Genomic DNA, 22542 nt, shown 5'->3' with positions numbered 1-22542 from the left:
AATATATAGAGAGAGAAATGCATCCACAATAAAGATTTAGAAATAATATAATACCAAAAAAAACCCAGCTTAAGTAGAGCTGAGCAGAGGCGAGCAAAGAGGGGGGAGCGAGTGAGTGTTGCAGCGGGGGTGCCGAGCGCACCCATGCCACCCTCCTGACACCAGGCCACTATTGTGCTGCTGTCACAATCCATCATGTCCCCCACCCAAAAAAAAAAAAAAAAAAAAAGACGAGCCTTGTCCGTGAGGGAGGGGACCAATCACACGCCTCATTAGCCAGGCTTGGTTACTCCCAAGCAAAGTGGTCCCAAGACACCTCGGCCTGTTGCACATAGAGCAGACATCCAGAGTGTGCAAAGCCGCCATATGAACGATATAATTGTTTCGGACATGGCGCCCCATGTTTATTCCAAGAAATTCTGAGGAGTTCTGATCCTAACAAACAAGCAACGAATGGCACGCGGTCATCGACAGTCGATGAAGTTCCTCTCTGCTCTCATTGTTTGGAAAGCGGCTCCATCTGGCGAGGTTTCACTGACCGGCCCGGGCGCCGCTGCTGCGCTCCCCCGGCAGCTGGCTAAACTGCCCAACCGCTTTCCCGCTTGGCCCTCGCAGCAACCGACACTCCTGTAACAACAACGCACACACACACACACACACACACATTCACAGTGCCCGGCACGGCCTGGATAGTCATCTGGCATGAGTCAAGCCAAGGATGCTTTGTGCGGTGGTGCCGGCATCTCGGTCCCTTTGTTTTTCAAGAGAGGAGATTAAATAGGTCAGAAGTACAGTAGTGAGCACAAGCTTTGTTGTTTTAGTGAGCCTTTGCAGTATTCGTTTGTGAAAGGTAAATCGTAGAGCAAGTACAGGGATTACAGTACAATGCATTGGAAATTGTGATTTAAAAAGCACCGTCTTGACTCTAATTATGTCCGGCCAAAGAGTTGTTCTAACAATCTGGGAACTGGAGCTTCCGCAATGTCGACGGCGATGTTCCAGTCATTACCCGGCGAGACAAGCCTTGCTGTTATTATCAATCGTGCGGGGATGATGTTGTCGCTAGATATTGGAAAGTGGATGGTGACGGACGATGAGCGTAGCTTGTAGGGGAAATCGTCCACCGGTCGGGCCAAGACGAGACCTCCCGATAATGTCCAAATCTCCCACCTTGATGTTGTAGTGTTCCTGCTTGCTTGCACTTCTCCATCTTTCCTTTTGAAGGTTTTGACCAGATGTGGTGGACCTCACGCTGAAGCATGTGTGCTCGACCTTTGCGGACACTTCAGCCTCCCCATTGCCGAGCAAGGTTATTATAGCGTTCACAAAACAACTTCAAATAAAATTGAAGGAATATATTTGTTCACAAAATAGAACCAAAAATGTGCTTAAAAAATGAAATTGTATCTCATGTTTATAACACTAATATTTGATTATACCAATGTCTTTTGCATTCATCTTTGTCAATTAATGTCAAACTGTACATGAGCTTTTGGGGTTTATTTGGAATTTCTGTATTGCTGTACGTGTTTTTTTTTTTTCACAATACTTAGTGACTTTTTAAAAATCTTGCACTTGACAGACACTCCATATATATATATATATATATATATATATATATATATATATATATATGTACATACATACAAAAAAAACTAAAACTAAAACTAATAAAAACTAAACTGAAATGAAGCATTTTCAGGAAAAGAAATGAACAAACTTCCTCAAAAAACTAATTCATAGAGGTTCAAAGTACCACAATAACGTGGAAGTGAAAGTTATTGTTTCATCGTACAATAAATATGTACGCTACGTTAATTGCTGAGATGAGTTGTACATATGTGATACAGCGTCTTAGTCAGTGACAGTTGCTCTGTCAAGAGCGTGGAGGTAAAAAATGTATTTAAAGAGCCCAATTTAAGACACCGCAACTATGTGCTAAAGCTATGCTACTTTGAAGTCCGTTAAGTCTTATCGGCTGCCATCTTGAGTCACCAGCTGGTCCTCAGAGAGTCGTCGGTGCACTCGAGGCTAAAAAGGCTGCCCACCTCTGCCCGGCGTCGTCCCCCTTTGAATATTGAGATGCTAATGGGGAACAACATGGGTGACAAAAGACGCACGGCGACTACTGGAAAGCGATACAAAGGCTCTTCAGTGGGGTCCTGACACTTTTACTAGGCAACATGTGTCTCTGCTTTCACGCTCGCACAATGAAAGGCCCAACAACTGTGCCGGCCCATTTAGTGCAAGGATGGTCCGACGCTCCCGTCTGGGGAGCCCGGCTGCTTGTGTTGTCTTTGCCTGGCCTTTGTCGGCGGGTGGGAAATATCAGCTTCAGACGGCAATGCCGAGACGCCCCCAGAGGCTCGGCATAAAGCTGCCGAGGTCAGAGTTCAAAGCTTTCAGGCAGTGCTAGGCTTGACCTCGCTTGTCATTACAGATGTTGTTGTGAGGTACACGTAATGTGAACGGGGGGGTCCTAACTAAACTTTATAGCCACTGAAGGTTGTCCTTAGGTATATATATATATATATATATATATATATATATATATATATATATATATATGACTATACAAAAGTACTGGACTCTGATTAACGCATTCACTACCAAAAAGTAAAAAAAAAAAAAAATGGATCTTTGACGTCTTTAGCCGTCAATGGCAGCAAACGAGTTGCAAGAAAACTTTTTGCTTGTGTGTGGGTCACACATTTTTTTTTTGTCCTCCTTAAGCGAGTTTTGCAAGATTTTGTAGAAAACAGTACAAATTTACAAAAAAAGGAAAAGGGAAATATTATTACCGGTATGTACTAAAGCAGCGTTTTTGAACGATTAATATGTTTTACGACAATGTGCAATCTCCCTTGTTGCAGAATGTGAACGTATCTCTTACAATCGCTACTAAATTATTATATTCTGTAACCTGCTGAAGTTGTGTATGCCCAAACCATGCATAACAATGTTACTTCAAGTCCAAATAAAAAAGGAGAAAAGATATGACTTAAATAAATCAAACATTTTTCATTGCTTAGTCGCTATTAACTGTCTGTCACCATTGCAGAATCTGATTCCATTTCCATCCATCACTTCTGGGCTTTTGACACACTTTTTGGCAACATGAGGAGTTTGAGTGTGGGCCACACGTACCCCCTCCTCGTCTTTCGCGTGAAGAACAGTCTGGCTAAGTAAGAGGTGGCCTGGCACACGCCTGTCCTCCTAATCCTTTGGTCTCAGACTCATGACCCACTTTTCATGCAGGAGCGGCACTGAGGAGCCGCGGCCTCTCACCCAGGAGGAGCCTCTAGACGCATGGTGTTGGGGCGGAGGAACACCCCCGCCCACCACCACCAACAACAACTTACTCAAGCGAGACAAAGGGGGAAGACAACATAAAGGCAAACAAGAGGTCAGGTGGCACTTAATACTGTACAGCTGAAAAATACCATCCTAAGATTTTCCTGACTGACACCTCTTTAGTGGTCCAAGTTCTGTATTTAGAGCTATGTTGCTGACTAAAACAGCAGCACCTACTGACCATAAAATCCAACTTTATCTATATAGCGCATTTCACAACAGCTGTGCACGTAAAGAGTCTTTGAGCGCAGTCTTAACCTTGCTGTAGATGATTTGACGTCTTTCACGAGTACCGTTAAAGTACACTCGGACGTGGTCGCTCCACAATGTTGTTTGTGTGCTTGTTTATGTTCACAAGGAAATTAAATAATTAATTGCACCCCCAAGCTGTACCACGAGAATACTCTTGTTTGGTTAGAATATCATTTATTGTTTTTTTTTTTTGGGTGACTAAAAGCTTGATGTTTTTTGCTTTGAGATACAAGCTTGCGATACACCGTGAGGGTGTCTGTGTATGACAAAACAAAATCTTAATATTTATTCTTTTATGTGATACCTTTCCTTTAAATTGCACTCAATTCCCAATTCCAATTTGGAATACTTCCAAAATTCGCCACGCAAATTTTACCGGAAACTTTTCCGAAATTGATTAGAATTTTTTCACCCCTCTGAAACCTGAATTGTCAATATTTCACAAACATCATCATCTCGCATGTACTAATCACTCATCGTCCAAGGAATGTGTTTTCATATTATCATCAAAATAGCAGTTTTAATAGATGTCATGGTGTATCATGCAATCGTCACATATTTTGTGTCATAGAAATCGCAGCTTTTTATTGTTAGGATGTAATGACACGCTTATTACTGCGTCCACGTGCCAGCGTTATTCATACAATGAGGCCACCTTTGTTTGCTAAATAAGGAAGCAGTGAGGACTGTAATGAACTGAGCCATTTCCTAATTAAAGCAAGAAATTAAGCCGAGATGAGCCACTAATACAAACAAAAATCAAAAGAACAGTTTCTCCATTATTGTGTCTTATCCCTTGAAAACATACTGACCGACTTTGTGGCACGAGCCGTCTCCAAATAGGTCATATCATCATCTTATTATGATTATTTTTCTTTTTTTGTGATCAACCACCGACCCCCTCCTTCTCGTTGTCGAAAACCACACACACACACACACACATCAATCACAATACACGACGCTCTTACTTCTCTGCGTGTCTTAATCCCTGGCAGACTTTAAGTGTCTGGCATCGGGGCAAAATCCCAAACTGGAGAGGAGCATGTTTGGAGACCTAATCCCCTTACTCATAGACTCCACTTGCCCCCAATTCACCTCTGCCAAAGTAGGCCAAGAACAAGGAGCCACAACACGCAGCCACGCACGGACAGATGATCTATAAGATGATATACAGTAAACTATAGGCACAGCCAGATGCTGGCAAACACGCTCCCATATCCAAATGAACTGTTAAAGTCAAATGGATGCGTAACTCTTGATTAGGTCAGAAGTTGGCATCCTCTGTGCAAGGATGCACACGGGGTTAAGATTGCTATGTTGGCCTCTTGTGCAAGCTCGGTTGCATTTTTATTTGTGTGACATAAAAAAAAAAAAAAAAAGAAAATGAGATGGGTGGCATTTAGTACCTGTCTTCATGAGCCATTCAGGTTTAAAAAGAGAGTTTATCAAATAGAATTGTTCATTTCTGCCTGCACCTTTGTTAAGATCTTGTTTCTTGCTTTCTTCTGAGGCTCTGTGGATTAGATAAACCAATCGGGAAAAAATGAAAACACGTCTTGTAAACTATCAATTTCTTCAAATTAAAAGCTGTTTGTTTTTTGTCAAAGATTTTTATTGAAACGTAATATATTACGTTTCAATATATATATATATATATATATATATATATATATATATATATATATATATATATAATTAATATTATATAATATAATTAATCACGATTAATCACATTTTTCAACTACTATTTTTTGTGACGCTTGTAACAGATATTTAGTTGAATAATATCTTGGAATTAATGTAAAATCACCAAATATGAAGTTGATTTGAATTCAAAGACGGTTCAAATTGCTTTCTTTGATTCTTTAAATACAATCTATACCGAGTCATCTTTACATCCCCTTTTTCTTTGAAACAATTCTCAAAACTGCGTGCAAGGTTTTCAAGGCCACGTGCTAACTTGAGCACTTGAGTGTTTTGTTCTGAGATGATGTGCTAAAGATGTACAGCTAATATTGTACAGTATTTGAATTTGGCTTTGCAAAGTATGCCAATTATTTTTTTAAAGTTAATCAAACTGAGTTTATCAAGTTCAAATATTTAACTGCAATCAAAAAAAGTCAAATTATTCTAGAGTTAACACTTGGATCTTGAGCACCCTGAGCCAGGCCTGATACTCTCTGCAGTTGAGTGACGAACCCACCCGCCGCCTCATAACATCCTCCACCCCTCCACTCCCCCTCACCTTCATCGCGGCTTGAGAGTTGTGTAAAAGATTAGAGATTTGCCTTTGACATTATGCAAATGCTTTTGTCATTGCTGCCCCACTCCCATCGCTCCCCGATGGTCAATTAATTTTATTGAGTGAGCCTTTAAAGAACAAAAGCCTGAAAGCAAACAGTCAGCTTTTGATCATGCATCCTTGAATCGTATGTTTCGAGTTATGTTTCATGACAGGTGTACTCCAGATGTAAATTGGATATATCTGATATATTTTTTTTTTAATCTAATTAACTTGGATAGTTTGGGATTTTCCTTGTTGTTGCGTATTCATAAACATCACAAATGCTCCTACTGACTCGACCCAAATCGAATCCTTAAAAATCGTTAAAGCCTTGATTTTTTTTAAGTGGTGCAAGAAAACCTGCATCTTTTGACTGAAATTACATGTATGTGTTACATTTATGATTTTCATAATCATGAAAAAGTATCATCTTATATACACGCACACGCACGCACGCAAGGAGGCAGATGGTTTTGTTTTTGTCAAACAGCGAGAGGCAAATTTAAGTTGCTCAGTTTAAATCTGAAATCAGCTTATACCTCCAATCTCATGTTGCTTTTGCTGCTCCTCACTCCACTCTGTAATGAGCTGCATACGTGGCCCCTACCCGAGGATTATCATTATGACCAAAATATGAAAATGTACGGCAGGAGACTTGAAGAAGCGTACTACTCACAAGGGCAATTCATTAAATTAAGAGGCTTCGCTGGAACTAATACACCATAACCTTGAAGGGATGTTTGTGAGCCGGGATTATTTAGTTGCTGTATCTTTACCAGGGTACTATTGCTCCCTTAATACTAAATTTTAAAGCTCGAGTGGCAATTGGGCTGTATACTGTATATTATCTGGCCTGCATTGCAACTGTTAAAACCTAATCAGGCCTCAGAGGAACTGTTATGTAAAACACAAAACATTGAGCCTTGTCAACACAGTGGTTAGCATCGTGGCCTCAGAGCTCGAGACGTCATGGATTTGAATCCCGGAGTGTGAAGGGTTGTGCCCTGCCATTGGTTGTGTAATTTCTCCACTAGATTATTGTAATATAAGTTATTTTGGAGTCAACCAGTCCTCCATCAAGCATCTCCAGTCGGTCCAAAATGCTGCTGCTTGTCTCTGAACTTCCAAGTGCATTTTTGATTTCATTTTTAAGATACTTCTATTTGTCCACAAATTTTGAAATGGCCTCGTTCACCGTAACTCTCTGACCTCCTCCACTCCGACGCACCTGCCCGGTGCCTCAGGTCTGCAGACCAGACACTACTGGAGGTGCCGAGGACTAAGCGGAGCCTCAGAGAGGATCAAGCCTTTTCTGTTTCCTATCCTTCCCTCTGGAATGGCCTTCCATTAAATGTTCTGCAATTTTTATTCTTTGGCTTTCAACCCAACATGAGACTGTCACTGATCTGGTGTTTTGTGGTGTCTACTGTATATGTGTTGGTGTCATTAATTTCTGTTTTAATTGACTGCTTTCACCGTCTTTGTTGTTATATTATTGCTGTTTTATGTTATACTGTTTGTAAAGGGCTCTTTACATCTTCTGCTGTTGTGAAATGTGCTATAAATAATTAATAGTTATATTGTATTGTACAATTTCTCTCGGCCAAATTTAAACTTAATGAGGATAATCACAATAAAAGTATTACTTCAGTGGTGATTTTCTTCATTATAAGCGATATTTTAAGTTTGTAGAAATCCACTTATTTGATTACTATGGATGGAAAATAGTACACGCTTGTTTCTGAACTTAGGTTGAGCGTTTTATCGGTACACTGCTGACCTCTAGCGCTTTTGCTGTAGCATTGCATATCAGAGCAAAAAACAAACTAGTGTTTCACGTCAATATGGTCATTCTGAGCCTTTTCTCTGAATATTCATGTTCATTTTTTTTCTGCGGAAAAAAATATTGCTTTAGCATGTTGGTCGTAGCTGATAACCGTTGCGATGCAATTTTGAGATTCGCTCGTTAAAATTACGACTCGAAATAATTATTGCCGTACGTGGTGTGTGACAATTCCACTGAGATGTGTTTGTATGCTGTTGGATTTCCTAAAACCCTGAGGTTACTGTCGTCATTTTCGCCTCTACTAAACATTGAATGTGTACACAACAGACTTGAAAATAACAGCGAGACGTATTTAGTAAAAATGATGTTTTGTGCTTAAAATGGTTTTCGTGTCGCTTTTTCAACCCAACTACCTATTTACTCAATTAACCGTTTCGTGGTACCTCAGCGTACGCTTTGCCGCCTATTTCTTATACAGAATTTGTTAAAATATTAATATCTAACTGTTCGATAAAATGTTGTCAAGAGTAAAGATGACAAAGCACGAGGACAAGTGTAAAAAAACATATTGGGAAGTGACACTCCTTAAATTCCCCTACTTGTGCACAACTTCCTGGTACGTGACGTCATGCTTGTGGGCCGGGCTACGAAACGGTGTAGCTTCCTTCCATTGCGGTTGCCAGCACTGTGGTCAAAGAGTCGGGGGGAAAGGGGGTGAAGGAGGCGAGTGGTTAAAGGGGGAGGAGGGCTTGCAAAGAGCCAATTCGCCGTGAAGGGGCTTCTTTTTTTGGGGGGCGGGCGGAGCAGGTACGAGGCGGCGAGATGGAGCAGTCGCTAGCTCACGGTGTGCAGCAGGAGCTGGCTAGCAAGCGGCTACATTCAAGGTAAGTCGTTTTCGTTAATAGGTATTGTCAAACCCTCCAAATGATAGAAAATGGCCGCTCGGAGCTTTTGAGTAAGAACCGGACTAACGGTGCTATATATTCCCCGAGAACGGTTGGCAGCCAGACATGCAGTTTCAAGCCTCAAGAGCACTGGCTCGACTTAAATGCAGAGTTGCAGACTGAGAGGAGCCCACGTACACTTCGAGACAAGGACGTGTAGTTTCTGTCCGTATAAGAAATTTTAAAATAACATTTGCGTCGAACGGTATCGCCACTGCAATAGTGACTAGAATATCAGGCCACTTTATTAGGTACACTTTCAACTTCTGAGTGCAGTATCTTGATTTCCCAGAGGTGGCAAATCCAGATCCTGAATAAAAATCTTTGGCTTTAGCCACAGGTGCATCTTCTCAACCGGCAGGTAAATGATCCACCTGTGGCTTTCTGGACCTGGATTTGCCACCTCTGTTCATTCCAGTCGACCAGGCTGGGCATCGTATGAGGATGATGATGATGATGATGATGATGATAATCATGTGTCGTGTCTGACAAGCTTGGTGCTCCCTCCTGCTCAACTCTGAGCTTATTTTGTTGCTTCTGTGAGTGATTTGGCTAGGAAACACTACTCCATATCGGCCAAAGCTTAAGTATATAGTCATCAGGATCTTCTGAGTTTTGGATTACATTGTGAAAATACATTTACAGTAAGTGAACCGACCGTAATTATTTTTTTTAATGTTATTTTTTAAATTTGTTTGAAGAAGAAATGCTTATAACGCTTGTGTAGTCAAATGATTTTGATTTTCAAGGATTGTTCGACCCTAACAAGGTAAATATGCAGAATGACTCACTGTTCTGGCGTCTGCCCCCTGTGTGCTGCGATAGTTTGGCTACTTGCCCAAAGTCAACTGTGATGGAATTCAGTTTTACTGACTCTAATGACAGGAGCCGTAGATGGATGTGATAGTTGACCTTATGGCAATGGCGCTTTCACTTAAGAGGTTTCATAGTCTTACGGCATTGTCTGAATTCTACAATACGTTGTCAGAGCACAAGCGGGCTAACGTAGGAATGGCAGTTTCCCCCAAGATGACCAATTTGAATAATAATAGTGGGCTGTATTATGCAGCACCATTCTTCAGTAAACCACAACCATGTCAAAAATTAGTCTGTGTGTACACTGGAGATGAATTCAGTTTTTCTTGTGCGCTTGCTTTTCTTCCTTTTTTTTTCTCTCTTTTGTTTTTGTAACATTCTTTCCATAGGTTTGACTCCTCAAAGCCAATTTGTCATCTATTGAGGTAATTTCAGATTTTCCAACTCTAGAGGCTATTTTACAACTAGTGCTTTTAGAAATGTAATTTATGTTCACTTAAATATCTTGTTCCATCTTTTTAACCGTACTATTGCTGGAAATATGTGCTGTCATGTAACTGCCAATCCTCATCAGGCATAACTTTCTCTTCTTGGTCGACAAGATGGAAGGATTTCTTGCTTCCTCAGGTATCTGCCTGTAAAGCCTCAGGCTAACTCTTGTCTGATTGTGAAATTGAGGATTACGTTGACCGCGCTGAAAATTTGTGGCTTTGGTACAGCTTCACAGACGTTCCATGAAGTAACAACGGAATTTTTTTCGCTGCTCCGAGGGGACCCTCGTCTGACTTTAGGTCCTCTATGTTCATTTCAGACCCCAAACTCGTTCGAATTTCATCCACTTTCACTTCTGTTCTCTCGTGATGCATAAAATGGGACTTAGTCTGGGAAAGTCCCGCTCAGAAAGGCAGTCAGCGGGGTTAACTTTTTGCTGACACACTATCTTGGGGACTCAAAGCTCAAATCTTGACGGCTGGCATCTCCTGGCCTGCTCGGACTTATCGGTCATTAAAATAAAAGAAATGTCGCTGTGTCCTTGCTTTTAGGGAAAATAACGAGGCATTGTATTGACAGAAGTCCTTTGACACCTTTTGTGCTCGGAGTCGTTGGGATGTCTGATGCTCTTATAGGGTTCATGCTGAAGTAAGCAAATAGTTGGATTAGTCTGGGCCACTTACTGCGCTCCTTGGACGCTATTAAGAAGGCGTTTTAGCTGTCACATCTCGCCCTCTTTTTCGGGTGAACTACCGGCCACAGTGAAAAGTACTCTTGCGTTGTGCCAAAGTGTTTTTGGTTCCCTCCGCGTGTTGAGGAATTGGAATCGGCTGTCCAGGGCTTATGACGATCAACAGAACGTGTGGATAGTAAAAAGAGAAGCAGCATAACAGCTCCTAGCCTGGATTACTTCAACAAGTCTTTTGTTGACTTATAAATCAGCATGTTTTTCTTTTTTTTTTTTTTTCCACCAAGAGACAAAGCTGGAATCATCTTGACGGTCTGTTTTTAGAACCTGAGGAGCAGATGTGATTCTTGGTTGCTTGCACTTGCACTTGGAATTCAGTCATTGTTTTCTTTTGGACATTTTGGATCCCACGATGGACGTGTCTTCTGTCATTCATATGGTCTGACAGTCTCCTGTCAAATTGAAAAAGTCATCCTCAAGCGCCTCATCCTGATGGCGCGGGAGCCGTGCCCTCTCACCGGGGCAGAGCAGGCGGTGTGCCGGCTGGTGCACCGCGGCCCTCGACCTCAGGCCATGCTCAATCCCTTGCATGTGGAGTTACAGGTGTTTGTGGACAAGACGCTTGGCAAGCAAAAGCACAGGTACTGAAGCCACATGGCTAGAACACAAATTGCACACTTCTACATTTTATCTACCCGTACGCTTTGCTGATGACACTTTGGCGCATCTTCCATTCACGCAATTTTCATGGAATTTACTGCTCCATTTTCAATAAAGCACTTTTCAATGGACACAAAGATGCCTTGTACATTGCCTCGAAACAGTGCATGTGATCCAGCGGTTGTCGTGGTGACCAAAGTAAGGAGTTTGAGAAGCCTCCTGTAGAAAGGCGTCTTGTAGTCTGTCTTTGTGCGCAGAGATTACGCAGTGAACAGGTGTCATTGCGAAAGCAACAGTAAGACAGCCCTTGTGGTCAGGGAGACGATGCCAATTTTAAACATCGTCACAACTATCCAATTTATCCTCATCCAGGATGGAGGCGTCCTGTTTGGAGTTGGCCTTGGAAGGCGAGCGCCTGTGCAAAGCGGGGGACTTCAAAGGTGGGACGACGTTCTTCGAGGCGGCTGTGCAGGTTGGCACGGATGACCTAAAGACTCTCAGCGCCATCTACAGCCAGTTGGGCAACGCCTACTTCTACCTGAAGGAGTACGGGAAAGCTCTGGAGTATCACAAGCATGACCTCACTCTGGCCAGGTGAGAGAATTGTTGGACCCTCGCCTGTGTTCTAAATTTTCTTTTGAAAATTTTAGGCTGAAGAAAAAGTTTCATAGGTTAATTTTAAAAATGTTAATGTTTACAATCTGCTTGTATGAAAATCCCCCCCCCCTCCCCTTAGTGCTGTTTAATGCAACACTTAAAAACATTTTTTTTTTTTTAAGTAAATTAAATGACACGTCATCTGTGGAAAGTTCCTTTTCAGCTATATGTTTCTGCGTGCGTGTAGATAATTTTGGTGTAGTGTTTTACTCCCATAATGTGATTGGGAGTGAATGGACTTTCAATTTGGCAACAACAATGATTGAAGAGCGCTACGAGAAATCTGTCCCCCCCATTGTGAACACAGGTGGTATGTCGGTAACAGGGCAGTGATTAAAGACCCCGGGTGGGTAGGATTTACCTCGACTTACCTCGTTACATTACAGACCTGGCAGGGCCGCGGGGAGCTGGTCCCAGTGAAGCTGCTCATTATAAAGCACTTTACTGCCTCTTCTAATTAAATCAAGTCTGAGCGCTGCACTTTATTATTTAAACCAGTTACAGTTAAGTTTCTAGACAATTGCTGTATTAACACACGCATATTTTGCTTTCCCAGGACAATCGGAGATCGAATTGGTGAAGGAAAAGCCAGCGGTAACCTTGGCAACACGCTGAAAGTGCTGTGTCGCTTTGACGAGGCCGCTGTCTGCTGCCAAAGACATTTGGATATCTCTCAAGAGCAAAGCGACAAGGTCCGAAAAAAAGAAAACATTCTCTGGATGTCATAATTACAGTTATGCATGCTTTTTTTTTTTTTTACTTTATTGCGCTTTAGGTGGGTGAGGCCCGGGCGCTTTATAACATCGGCAACGTGTTCCATGCCAAAGGCAAGCAGAAGTTGTGGTGCTGTAGCCAGGAGCCTGGAGACCTTCCCCCCGACGTCCGAGACACGCTGCAACGGGCCACGAGCTTTTACGAGTCTGTATTCTTCTTCCCACATTATCTCAAGAAATTTCAATCCGTGAATACGAATTTATTTAACACAAAGGAAGATACTTTTCAACAAGCAACATTTACAGTATGCCTTTATCTCTCGGAGGTGATGAAACATTTGTATGGTTTCACAGTCATAATGGCTCTCTGCCGGAAACTGTAATTAATGTGGCCCGTGACAAAAAATGAATTTTCCACCCCTGCTCATCTTGTTGCTACATTGTGTGTTAACATTATCTACATGTCTGCTGTCTCTTGAGGATGAACTTGTGTTTGGTGAAAGAACTGGGCGATCGCGCCGCTCAGGGCAGAGCGTACGGCAACCTGGGCAACACCCACTACCTTTTGGGAAACTTTGTTGAAGCCATCAAGTTCCACAGACAGGTCAGACATCCTGAGCGTTTTCATTTTCTCCTTACTTGTTTCTCGCGCATATGAATGATTTTTCTGTTGTGCTAGAACAGCATGGCCCAGAGATTTTTGTTTGTTTTCCTTACAATAAGGAATGGATTGAACAAGATATAAATCCCCAAAAATGTTAAATATTTCTTTTATAGATTTTACACTGCTAAAAAAAAAAACAAAAAAAACTATAACATGCAAAAGAAGATAGCTCGGACTGCCACCCAAAATGTTTTTCATCCGTCATACCTGACCGTAAAAAGCACGGGCAGATGATGCTTATGACAGAATTTTGTGGGCTCTCTGTATAAAACGGACTTCTGAAAATAAATGTGGCCAATGTAAAATAAAAATCTATTGTATAGTCGATTCATGTTATTAATTCTAACTTGCATCTTGTCATCCAGAGATTATCCATAGCGAAGGAGTTTGGCGACAAAGCGGCAGAGCGACGAGCCTACAGCAATTTGGGCAACGCCTTGATATTCCTGGGCCAGTTCAACACAGCCACAGATTATTATAGGTAAGGAAAAAGGGCAGCCTGACATCTAGTGGTGGTTGGAGGAAGTTAAACAATCTGGAAAAATATTGAGCTGTAGTCTCCCAATTTTTTATTTATTTTTCGTGCCTTGGAATGTTTTCACACAAGGCAATATTTTTACCGACCGGTATAGAAACAAAGAAACAAATGATTGAAAATAGAATATGCTGAATGCATTTTGTGTAATAAGTGGGAACATGCACTAGTTTCCCTTTTGGGGAACAGAAGCGGTCTCCAAATCCTGCTTTTCCAACTCGATTTATACAAGATTATCATTTTTCTTGGCCTTATAGAAAAACTCTGCAGCTGTCTCGTCAGCTGAGGGACCAAGTGATGGAGGCCCAGGCCTGTTACAGCCTTGGAAACACTTACACACTTTTGCAGCAATATGACAGAGCCATAGAGTATCACCTTAAGCACCTGTATATTGCTCAGGATCTCACAGACAGGTAAAGCGACGGCCGGTGATGTCACATTTACACAAAGACGAGCGTAGAAGTTAAACGGCATTGTCAAATCATTGCGTGTTCTGTCAGGGTTGGCGAAGGCCGAGCCTGCTGGAGTCTGGGAAATGCCTATGTGTCTTTAGCCAATCATAAAGAAGCGCTACACTACGCTCGGAAACATCTGGAGATCTCCAACGAAGTGAGTTTTTTCCCCCGTGAATAAGAACGCGTTTTAATACATCAGTGATTTTTTTAAATTCTTTTTTTTAACATCTGTTTTGTTTCTTGTATGACAGATTGGGGACAGGAATGGCGAGCTGACAGCCCGGATGAACGTAGAGCAGCTGATGGAGACATTGGGTGTTAGCGATGGTGACCTTTCACCTTCAAGTTCCGAGTTTGAGATGCAAGGTGACAGAAACTTTCATTGTTTTACTTTGGTTTGCTTCTCATCTGAGTTTAAGGCCTGATTTGGATATGAAGGTATCCGATTTATTGTGTTTCCTCAAATGGCCACCTTACTCATTGCCATGTTGGAATTGATTTGCAGGGTGCATCATTTACATCTATAAAATAATAGTAAATGAAGTCATTTAAAACGGTTGAAAAGGACATATGACGATCATATAGCAACAAAGTTGGCAGTGTGTGGTTTCACTTCGGCGCATACCTCAGGGCCGCCCCGTCGACATGGTAACAAAAGCCGTGCTTGTTATTATCATGAGACAGAACCGCTCCACATTTCCCTCCGTCAGCCACCCAGCAAGCGACCCGGGTGGACTGACCAGCGTGATGCCCCAGTCGGTCGGTCGCTTCAGTCACCATCACGCCATTTGGCAGCATGTCATGGGAGGGCCCCCGTTTCGCGCCAGTGTTCAGGTAGAAAAAAACTGCGTATGGTAATTTCACAACGGGTGATAGTGAGGAGTCTACTTTTCATTTAGTTTTTTTTTTTTTGTTTTACTCATTCACTGCCATTGACGGGTACAGAAGTCAAAAAGTCAATTCATTTGACCTGGGCTGGCAGTGAATGAGTTAATAGCATAAAACTGGTAAGGCTGGCAGTGATTGAATTATTACCATGAACGCGACCGACACGGCCTTCATGACTGACCTTTAACTCACAATGGACATCATTTCGATGGGTCAAAGCCAGTTCAAGTAACTTGAGTAGTATAAAGAAGTAATATTCAATGTGAATTTCAGTAAGCAAGAGCCCTGTGGCAACTATACTTAAACTCTTGACTTTTTTAACATTTTTCTTGCCCCATGCACACACAGCCGTGTTAAGATGTGACGTTCCTGTTGGCTCAGAACTCCCATTTAAGTTATCCATTTTCTCCACGGCATCCAAGTAGTCAAACAGACTCTTAGTCATTTGGATCATAAAATCTGTGACCACAATGTGACCGCTGACAACATGCGCCGTGCTGTCTCATGATGTTGTTTTTACGGTTCCCTCAAGGAGCGAGGCCCAAATTCTCAAAGAGGAACAGCATGGACAGCGTGGAGCTGTGGAAGTTGTCTTCATATAAGGTAAAAGTGCTTGAACACGCTGTTGGAAATTGTCCCCCTCGACGTCCGACCGTGGTTTAATGACGTGTTTTCCGTAGGACGATGAGGGTCACGAGGCCGAGAACATACCTAGGAGGTCTAAGAGTCAGACGCCTCAGACTGCAAAAAGGAAAGGCCATCCTGACAGCCGGTCATCAGATGAAAGGCCCTGGTTGGACTCTCCCATGGATGCAGACGACATCAATCTGCAAGTCTTGCCTCGGGTGCCAGTGAGTAGACGACTCTAAGTCTCGTTCCTCAGGTGATGGCTTAACCTGAGGTTAATAGGCAACTGTCTGGACCGTACCTCTGCCAAGGAGATTACATTTGCATCGCGGTTGCACTTGTCTTTAAATCAGTGCTTCTCAAATAATGGGGCTAGTCTTTCATTCCTGTGACACAATTAGTTAGCCGTGTTAAATTCTGGATTCCTTTAATTTCCCGTGAGCTTGCTCTACATGATATAATAGGTCACCCACAGTGGACTAGTACTCATTGCTCATCTGATTTTCCTTAGAGATGAATTCAAGACTCGCGAGACTCGGAAGTGATCGCCGCCATTGCCTTTTACATCGACCCTAGCAAAGGCGTGATATTTTTGCAACAATGTGCACATCCACGCAGCGATGCCGTTGATTACGTGACAGCAGTGTTAATTGTGAGGAGTAAAATACTTGTCAGAAAGCATTTCCTTTTAAATCAACAGGCCTGGAGAAGTGAGTGTCGGTTGTTAAACGACATTGAGGCATTCCCCGATTGGCAGTTGTCTGATACGGTCTTCAAAGGCTGGAAGAGTGAAGGGTCGACTTGGTTCCGTCATTCCGTGTTGGTTCTGTTTATAGAGAAAAGCGAGACGGGCTGAAATGATGGTAAAATGCCAGCTTCTAAAGTGTTGATGCACTAATGCCTGACTCTGTTCACTTTCACCTGGTCTGGTCTGTGTTGTAGGACAATTTGTTATTACATTTGCAGCAACCTTTCTTTTCTCTTTTGATTTTTGAAAGGACAAAAGAAAAGTGCCAGCTGTGTATTAAGGGCTGTATGCGCAGGCGTAAGAAATAACGGCAAAGCGTAATATTGTGGGCTTGACATTGACCTCCTATTCTGAAGTCCTTACTTTAAAAAAAAAAAAAGAGGAGGGGCTATAGACATGCTAACTTATGCAGCACTTCTGAATTAATCACAATTAAATACTAAAAACGACCGTCAATAATGATTACACCTAATTCACTATATTACTGTGTCGTTGGCATGGAAACAATGCTCACTTGACATCGTTGCATCTAGTCGTCCAAGTGTTGCCAACGTTGGCATGCAATCTACTCATAACTGCCCCCCCCCTGCCCCTCCCCCCCCGGCACTCTGATAATGTGACCTTGATCACAGAAGCGCTTCCCACCCCCTCCCCACCGCCGAGCCGTCCCATAATGACTTGTTTTCCCACAGTGGCTGAATGGCACAAAAAAACGTCCCGCAGAAGAGAGTGAGAGAGTGCGAACGAGAGACCGAGAGGGAGGGAGAGAGAGTATGTGCTGCAAAGCAGAGTTGGCTGCAATAGAATGACACAATTGGGGAGGAGAGGGGCTTTGAGCGATGTAAGGTGGTTGGGGGGGACGCAAGGGGAGAGGATTGACAGACGGCGAGTTTAGACGAGGAAGCGCAGCAGTCGGTGAGTTGTTTCATTGGTGTTTTCCTGAACTAAGTTTGCTTTCACACTCAGTACGTCTTACTGTGTTGTTCTTCGTTGGATTCACTCCTAAATTATAATTCAAATGATGCAGAATGTGTCGTTAGGTCTGTCGCTCCCGAATGCCAAAGCAGACTTCTGCTGACCTACTTCACATTATGCCGTGAGCCATAGAGACCTCAACTTTTTTTTCTTTTTTAATTTTAAGCCCTAATACTTACTGAATACTGCTTTGTTTCCTGAGCAGTTAGCTCCAGTGATCTTTTCGGACATTTAGTAGCCTTATTTGTGTTTTAACGGGAATCCTAATTGTCCTAGAATGGTTGTCAGAAGGCTGATTGCCACCAAGGACAAACCGTCCCGCATTTTAAGGGTTATTTTCTATCTGCTGCTTATGAATTTTTTTTTTTTATATATAAGAATGAAACTTTTGAAAGTGGGGGCCGAGACTTGACACATTGTCCGGGTCATTCTAGTACAAGAGTGGCCCTTGATTACTGTTTACTGTTGCTGAGCAATTTTAAGTTGTTCACCACTAGAGGACAGACATTACTCAAGAGCACTTCAGACATCAAGACGGTACTTGTGTATCAATGAAAAAGCGGGTGGCTAATAAGGTCAAGAAAATGGTGTCTTGCACGTGAGAGTTTCACCGAATTTAAACACAAACCTATCTGCCTTGTCAGTTGGGGTCAGTTTGAGTGAATTCAAGCGCCTGCAGTCATCTTGATGTTGTCTCTAAATCATGTGACACTTTTTCACACTGCCTGAAAAGAATGCCTGCATTTGTTTCACTTTATTTCAAACTATAAATGGCATTAAAATGAAACTTTTGGGGGGCGGGGCAGAATTATTTTTCCATCTTAAAAGTTGACCTTGCAAGTTTCCGCCTTCATAGTGGATGTGTATAAAGTCCCTTAAACAATGTCTTTTAAAAAGTGTCAGAAGGGACTTGAGGCCACGACGGAGGTTGATGATGCCTGTGTACAAAACAAATTTTTAAACTGGCGGTAAGTGTCTGCATGACATTTCCGAGAAAAATCAAACAGGCAATGTTTGATTTTGCAGATGCTGTCGGCGGTATCGGTTTGAATTTCTTTTCTTTGTCAGGGTGGTAACAATATTTTTTCCTCATACAAGATGCTGGTGCTGAAGTCATCACAGGATATTGCGATAGTCACCGCATTATCATTGACATTAACCGGGGGACTACTACTTGCGGCTTACTGGAGTTTGATTAAGGTCATATCCACAGATGTTGGTATAATTTTTCACACATTTTCCATGTCTTGGGTTTAAAAAGAAATACTTTAAAGCGTAAATCGTTAACAAAAGGTCGCTGTCTTCTGGCGTACTTTTCCACAAGAGGAACTTTACCCTGGAGCTTGGAACGTTTGGAGGAGCATGCAAACTTTTATCGAAGTTTTGTTCTGGGGTAATTTATCAATGTCGAAAGATTACGCTTATCTGTTTAGAACACGATTAGTACTAAAACTAAGCAAGTGTCTGCAATTTTGGAAACGCAGCCATACGGACACATGAAAGAAGATGGTCACATTGCACTAATGGAGGTCTCTTGTGATCCCATCAAATTACTTCCCCATTTGACTCGATGGGAAAATCCTCATTACGCGTAATTATAATGGACATCCTGTGCAGTTGTCTCATGGGCAGCTTAGCGGCTTCCTAAAATGGCTCATCGTGTGCATTTATGTGTGTTAGAAATTTGGCCGTGACCCTTCCGATGAGGACTGCTTTTTCGACCTGCTCAGCAAGTTCCAAAGCAGCCGCATGGACGATCAGCGATGCCACCTCGATGAACCACTCAACGGCAACGGGCAACACGGCGCCGCCCTGAGTGAGATCATTGGTCGGTTTCTTGGTCATCCCCTCGCTAAATCGCTGTGAAACTGACACCTTCTCCGCTAACCCCCAAGATCCCGCAGTGACCACCTCCCCCCAGACGGAGGAGCTGTTTGATTTGATCGCCAGCTCTCAAAGCCGCCGCCTGGATGACCAGCGCGTCAATGTGGGGAACCTTCCGGGTCTCAGGATCACACAGAACAACCTGGGACATTTGGTGGGGGAGGCAGAGCAGGAGCCCGGCGACGACTTCTTCAATATGCTTATCAAGTGCCAGGTAAACATTTATGTTCTCACACGAACATGAGTGAGAGAGAGAGAGTGACATACGAAGCTAGTGCTTCTCAAATAGTGGGATGGGCCTCCCTGGGGGGCGCGTGTGACCCTGGGGATCATGCTTTTTTTCCCCACCATACTACAATTAAGTGTAATTGCACATCCACTCCAGTAGGTGGCTGTGGCGCTCTCCTTGCCCATTGCGTGCAGCGAGTATTTACTCTACGTTGTCGGTTTGTTTTGCAACGAAAATGCAATTTTTTTGGAGTTGCAGTGGGGTGGGGCAGGAATTGTTTTCTTCTTGCTAGGGGGCGGGGCATCACAGAAAATAATTGAGAAGCACTGTACTAAGTCCACATATAAGTAACTCCAAATGTATGTTGAGCATTTCATATTTTGTGTGTGACTGCAGTCCTCTCGGATCGACGACCAGCGGTGTTCCCCGCCCGAAGCGGGGCCCCATGCGCCTACAGTGCCTGACGAGGACTTCTTCAGTTTAATCCAGCGAGTGCAGGCCAAGCGCATGGACGAGCAGCGCGTCCACCTGTCCAATGACGAGCAGGACAGCCCAGGAGAGGAGGAGTTGCCTGACATTGAGCCACCCGGCGGATTCCCCTGCTAGAGATGCGGGTGAAGCGGGGTCTCCCCTCATCTCATCCCGAGACAATAATAAATGCACGGCAAGATGGGCTGCCCGCTAGCAAAACTGTCCAAGTGCAAAAAGTGGTGCCATTTTATCCACGTGTAAATATAATGGGGAAACATTCGCATTTTTTGTACGACCATGGAATTTCTCATAATTTGACCACCACCTCTTAATAATATATCGTGTGAACGCAGATCTAATGCCTTAATCAGCATTTTCTTTTTCCCAGACTCAAGATTGTATTTGTAGAAGCACAACATCTGCTTTAGGACTCGTTGGAATTCTAGCGCTCAATGATTTTGCACTGAAATCCAAAAGCCGATTTATGGACATTAGTAACACATTTTATCAATTGTGTGTTTTCTTTTTTTTCTTTTTTTCCCGTTATTATTTGGTGGGCAAAATAGTGAGTGAGTGCTGAGCGCAGCTGTCTCACAATTCTGTGGTTTGGGATTTGAATCTCAGTTTTGGACTAAGTGTGTGGGGCTTGCATGTTCTCCCCGTGCTTGTGTGGGCTTCCTCTCACGTTCCAAAAACATGCATGTTGACTTCATTGAAGACTCTAAATTGTGTGAAGACTAGTTTGTCAATGAATATTAGGGCTGGCATTTATTTTCCGCGTGGGAGTATACGTGCTAAGATACATGCCAAATCTTGTTTTAATCATTTAAAAAAAAAAAAAAAAAGAAGAATTATTGCTGCTTGAAGAATCCATATAAGACTGGTGTCACTGATGTTCAGTGATGGTATTATTGTAGTTCATACTATGCAGTGGTAAGATTTTAAAGCATGTGATGCTTAGTATTCATAATATAACGCATCAAACCATAAATGAGATTACTGAGGTAAAGAATAAATCGTATTATGAAAGGTGCTATCCAGGCCACAGTTAATATGGATGACGTACTGCACCCTCGTGGTCAAAGCCGTGCATTACATCTGTAATAAGATATATTGGGAGTGTTAAAGTTGAAACCCCCTGTCCACAGTAAGAGGTCATACTTTTTGTGATATTGCACTTAACCCATGCTGAAACTCTGCATATTTTGTTAGATAATTACACAAAGAAGGGCTGTGAGAAGTTGGCAGCAAACTCCTTGACGTGCAGACAAGTCAGCTGCAGACATTTTTAAGTGGTGAGTCATGTGATAAGTTCAATGGTACATAAAATGTTTAATATTACTTATCATATAGCTATGTCACATACACGTGGCGCATACCTCATTTTTGTACCTCAAAGTAGGACGAGATAAAAGTCGATAAATATTGGGAGCTGTAGTTTCCGTGATTCCACATACCCGGTACGCTTCCATTGGTCACTGCCATAATTTGTATATACAGTATCTAAATATATTTTGTATTTATGTTCCATTTGGGCGACGTGAGTAAGTCCGCTGTGCTTTTAATAAAATGTTGCTGAGGTTTATTGTGGCTCTGTGCTTGCTGTGTACACTTAAGTTCTGCTTATGAAATTGTGATTGCAAGATGAGGAAAATGTCAAGACATTGCATTGACTCGTTAGCATTTCACAATGTTTGCTGGAAGGAAGCACACGAGGCCTGCTTCATTGTGTTTGGAATGTGAACAGTTCGCGCAAACGATTTTAATTCAGCCCCATTGTTTTTGTTTACCCAAAATCGCTGCATCAGCATTTATCGGCCTTTACCTTTTACACAGATCTAGTCGGAAGAAAAGGGGAATTGCGCAACCGTGCACACTCTTACACAGTCACAGCCTCCCCTCAATCAGAAAATTTTATTTAAAAAAAAAAAAAAACAGTGGTCCCCAACCACCGGGCCGCGGGCCACTTTGAACAGGAAAAAAACCCTGCAGTACTTAATGTTTATTTATTCAAAGCTGAAAAATGTTTTATTTTGAAAAGTGACCGGCGACTCTATTACATCCATCTATGATGGACTCATTTTTTTTTGTTGTTGTCTAATTTTATTTGTCAGATAAAACACAATGAGGTCTTGAAATATTGGAAAATGAACACAATTGTCATCTTTTTGGCTTTCAACACCACCACGATGGATTTGAAATGAAGCGAACAAGATCTGCTTCAACAGCCGACTTTCAGATTTAATTTGTGGATTTGAACATCCAAATCAGGTAAACTAATTCGTTCATCATTTCCAGACGGTGTAAAAGTGGTCTGTCACATTCAGCCTTCCCCGATGTAATTTCACCCCTGCCTCCCCCTACCATTCCCTCATTCTCCCCCCTCCCCTCCTTATCTTTCCCACTGCCCTCTTACCCAG

The 22542-nt window shown here is 42.5% G+C and overlaps 1 protein-coding gene and 1 long non-coding RNA gene across 4 annotated transcripts; both read left to right on the top strand.

Annotated features, from left to right (window-relative positions):
* Window positions 1–282: 282 nt before the first annotated feature.
* LOC148319118 (uncharacterized) lies at window positions 283–3453 on the top strand. Its single transcript, XR_015839802.1, has 3 exons — window positions 283–1309; window positions 3062–3185; window positions 3259–3453. It is a non-coding gene; the product is annotated as an uncharacterized LOC148319118 (long non-coding RNA).
* A 4940-nt stretch (window positions 3454–8393) lies between these two features.
* gpsm1b (G protein signaling modulator 1b) lies at window positions 8394–21158 on the top strand. Of its 3 annotated transcripts, none has more exons than XM_088281070.1 (14): window positions 8394–8560; window positions 11649–11870; window positions 12490–12625; window positions 12709–12851; window positions 13127–13250; window positions 13676–13791; window positions 14103–14258; window positions 14346–14454; window positions 14552–14666; window positions 15721–15791; window positions 15869–16039; window positions 19219–19366; window positions 19434–19636; window positions 20048–21158. In XM_088281070.1, the coding sequence occupies exons 1-14, from the start codon at window positions 8499–8501 to the stop codon at window positions 20255–20257; spliced, it is 1986 nt and encodes a 661-aa protein (XP_088137196.1). In that variant the 5' UTR covers window positions 8394–8498; the 3' UTR covers window positions 20258–21158. The 3 variants fall into 3 exon arrangements, with proteins under 3 accessions (XP_088137196.1, XP_088137195.1, XP_088137194.1); XM_088281069.1 differs by lacking the exon at window positions 8394–8560 and adding an exon at window positions 8583–11257 and having other exon boundaries at window positions 19219–19354; XM_088281068.1 differs by lacking the exon at window positions 8394–8560 and adding an exon at window positions 8584–11257.
* Window positions 21159–22542: the final 1384 nt, after the last annotated feature.

Source organism: Idiotropiscis lumnitzeri, chromosome 18 (genome assembly GCF_059441095.1).
Source record: "Idiotropiscis lumnitzeri isolate Australia: NSW breed Sydney's pygmy pipehorse chromosome 18, RoL_Ilum_1.0, whole genome shotgun sequence".
Lineage (NCBI taxonomy): Eukaryota > Metazoa > Chordata > Actinopteri > Syngnathiformes > Syngnathidae > Idiotropiscis > Idiotropiscis lumnitzeri.
This window is presented reverse-complemented; position numbering and strand designations above follow the sequence as displayed.

Coding starts and splice junctions, on each gene's coding strand:
- gpsm1b (XM_088281068.1), top strand. CDS start 11,109: ATGGCGCGGGAGCCGTGCCCTCTCACCGGGGCAGAGCAGGCGGTGTGC. Junction 14,667..15,720: donor TTCCGAGTTTGAGATGCAAG/GTGACAGAAACT, acceptor GGTTCCCTCAAG/GAGCGAGGCCCAAATTCTCA. Junction 15,792..15,868: donor GGAAGTTGTCTTCATATAAG/GTAAAAGTGCTT, acceptor TGTTTTCCGTAG/GACGATGAGGGTCACGAGGC.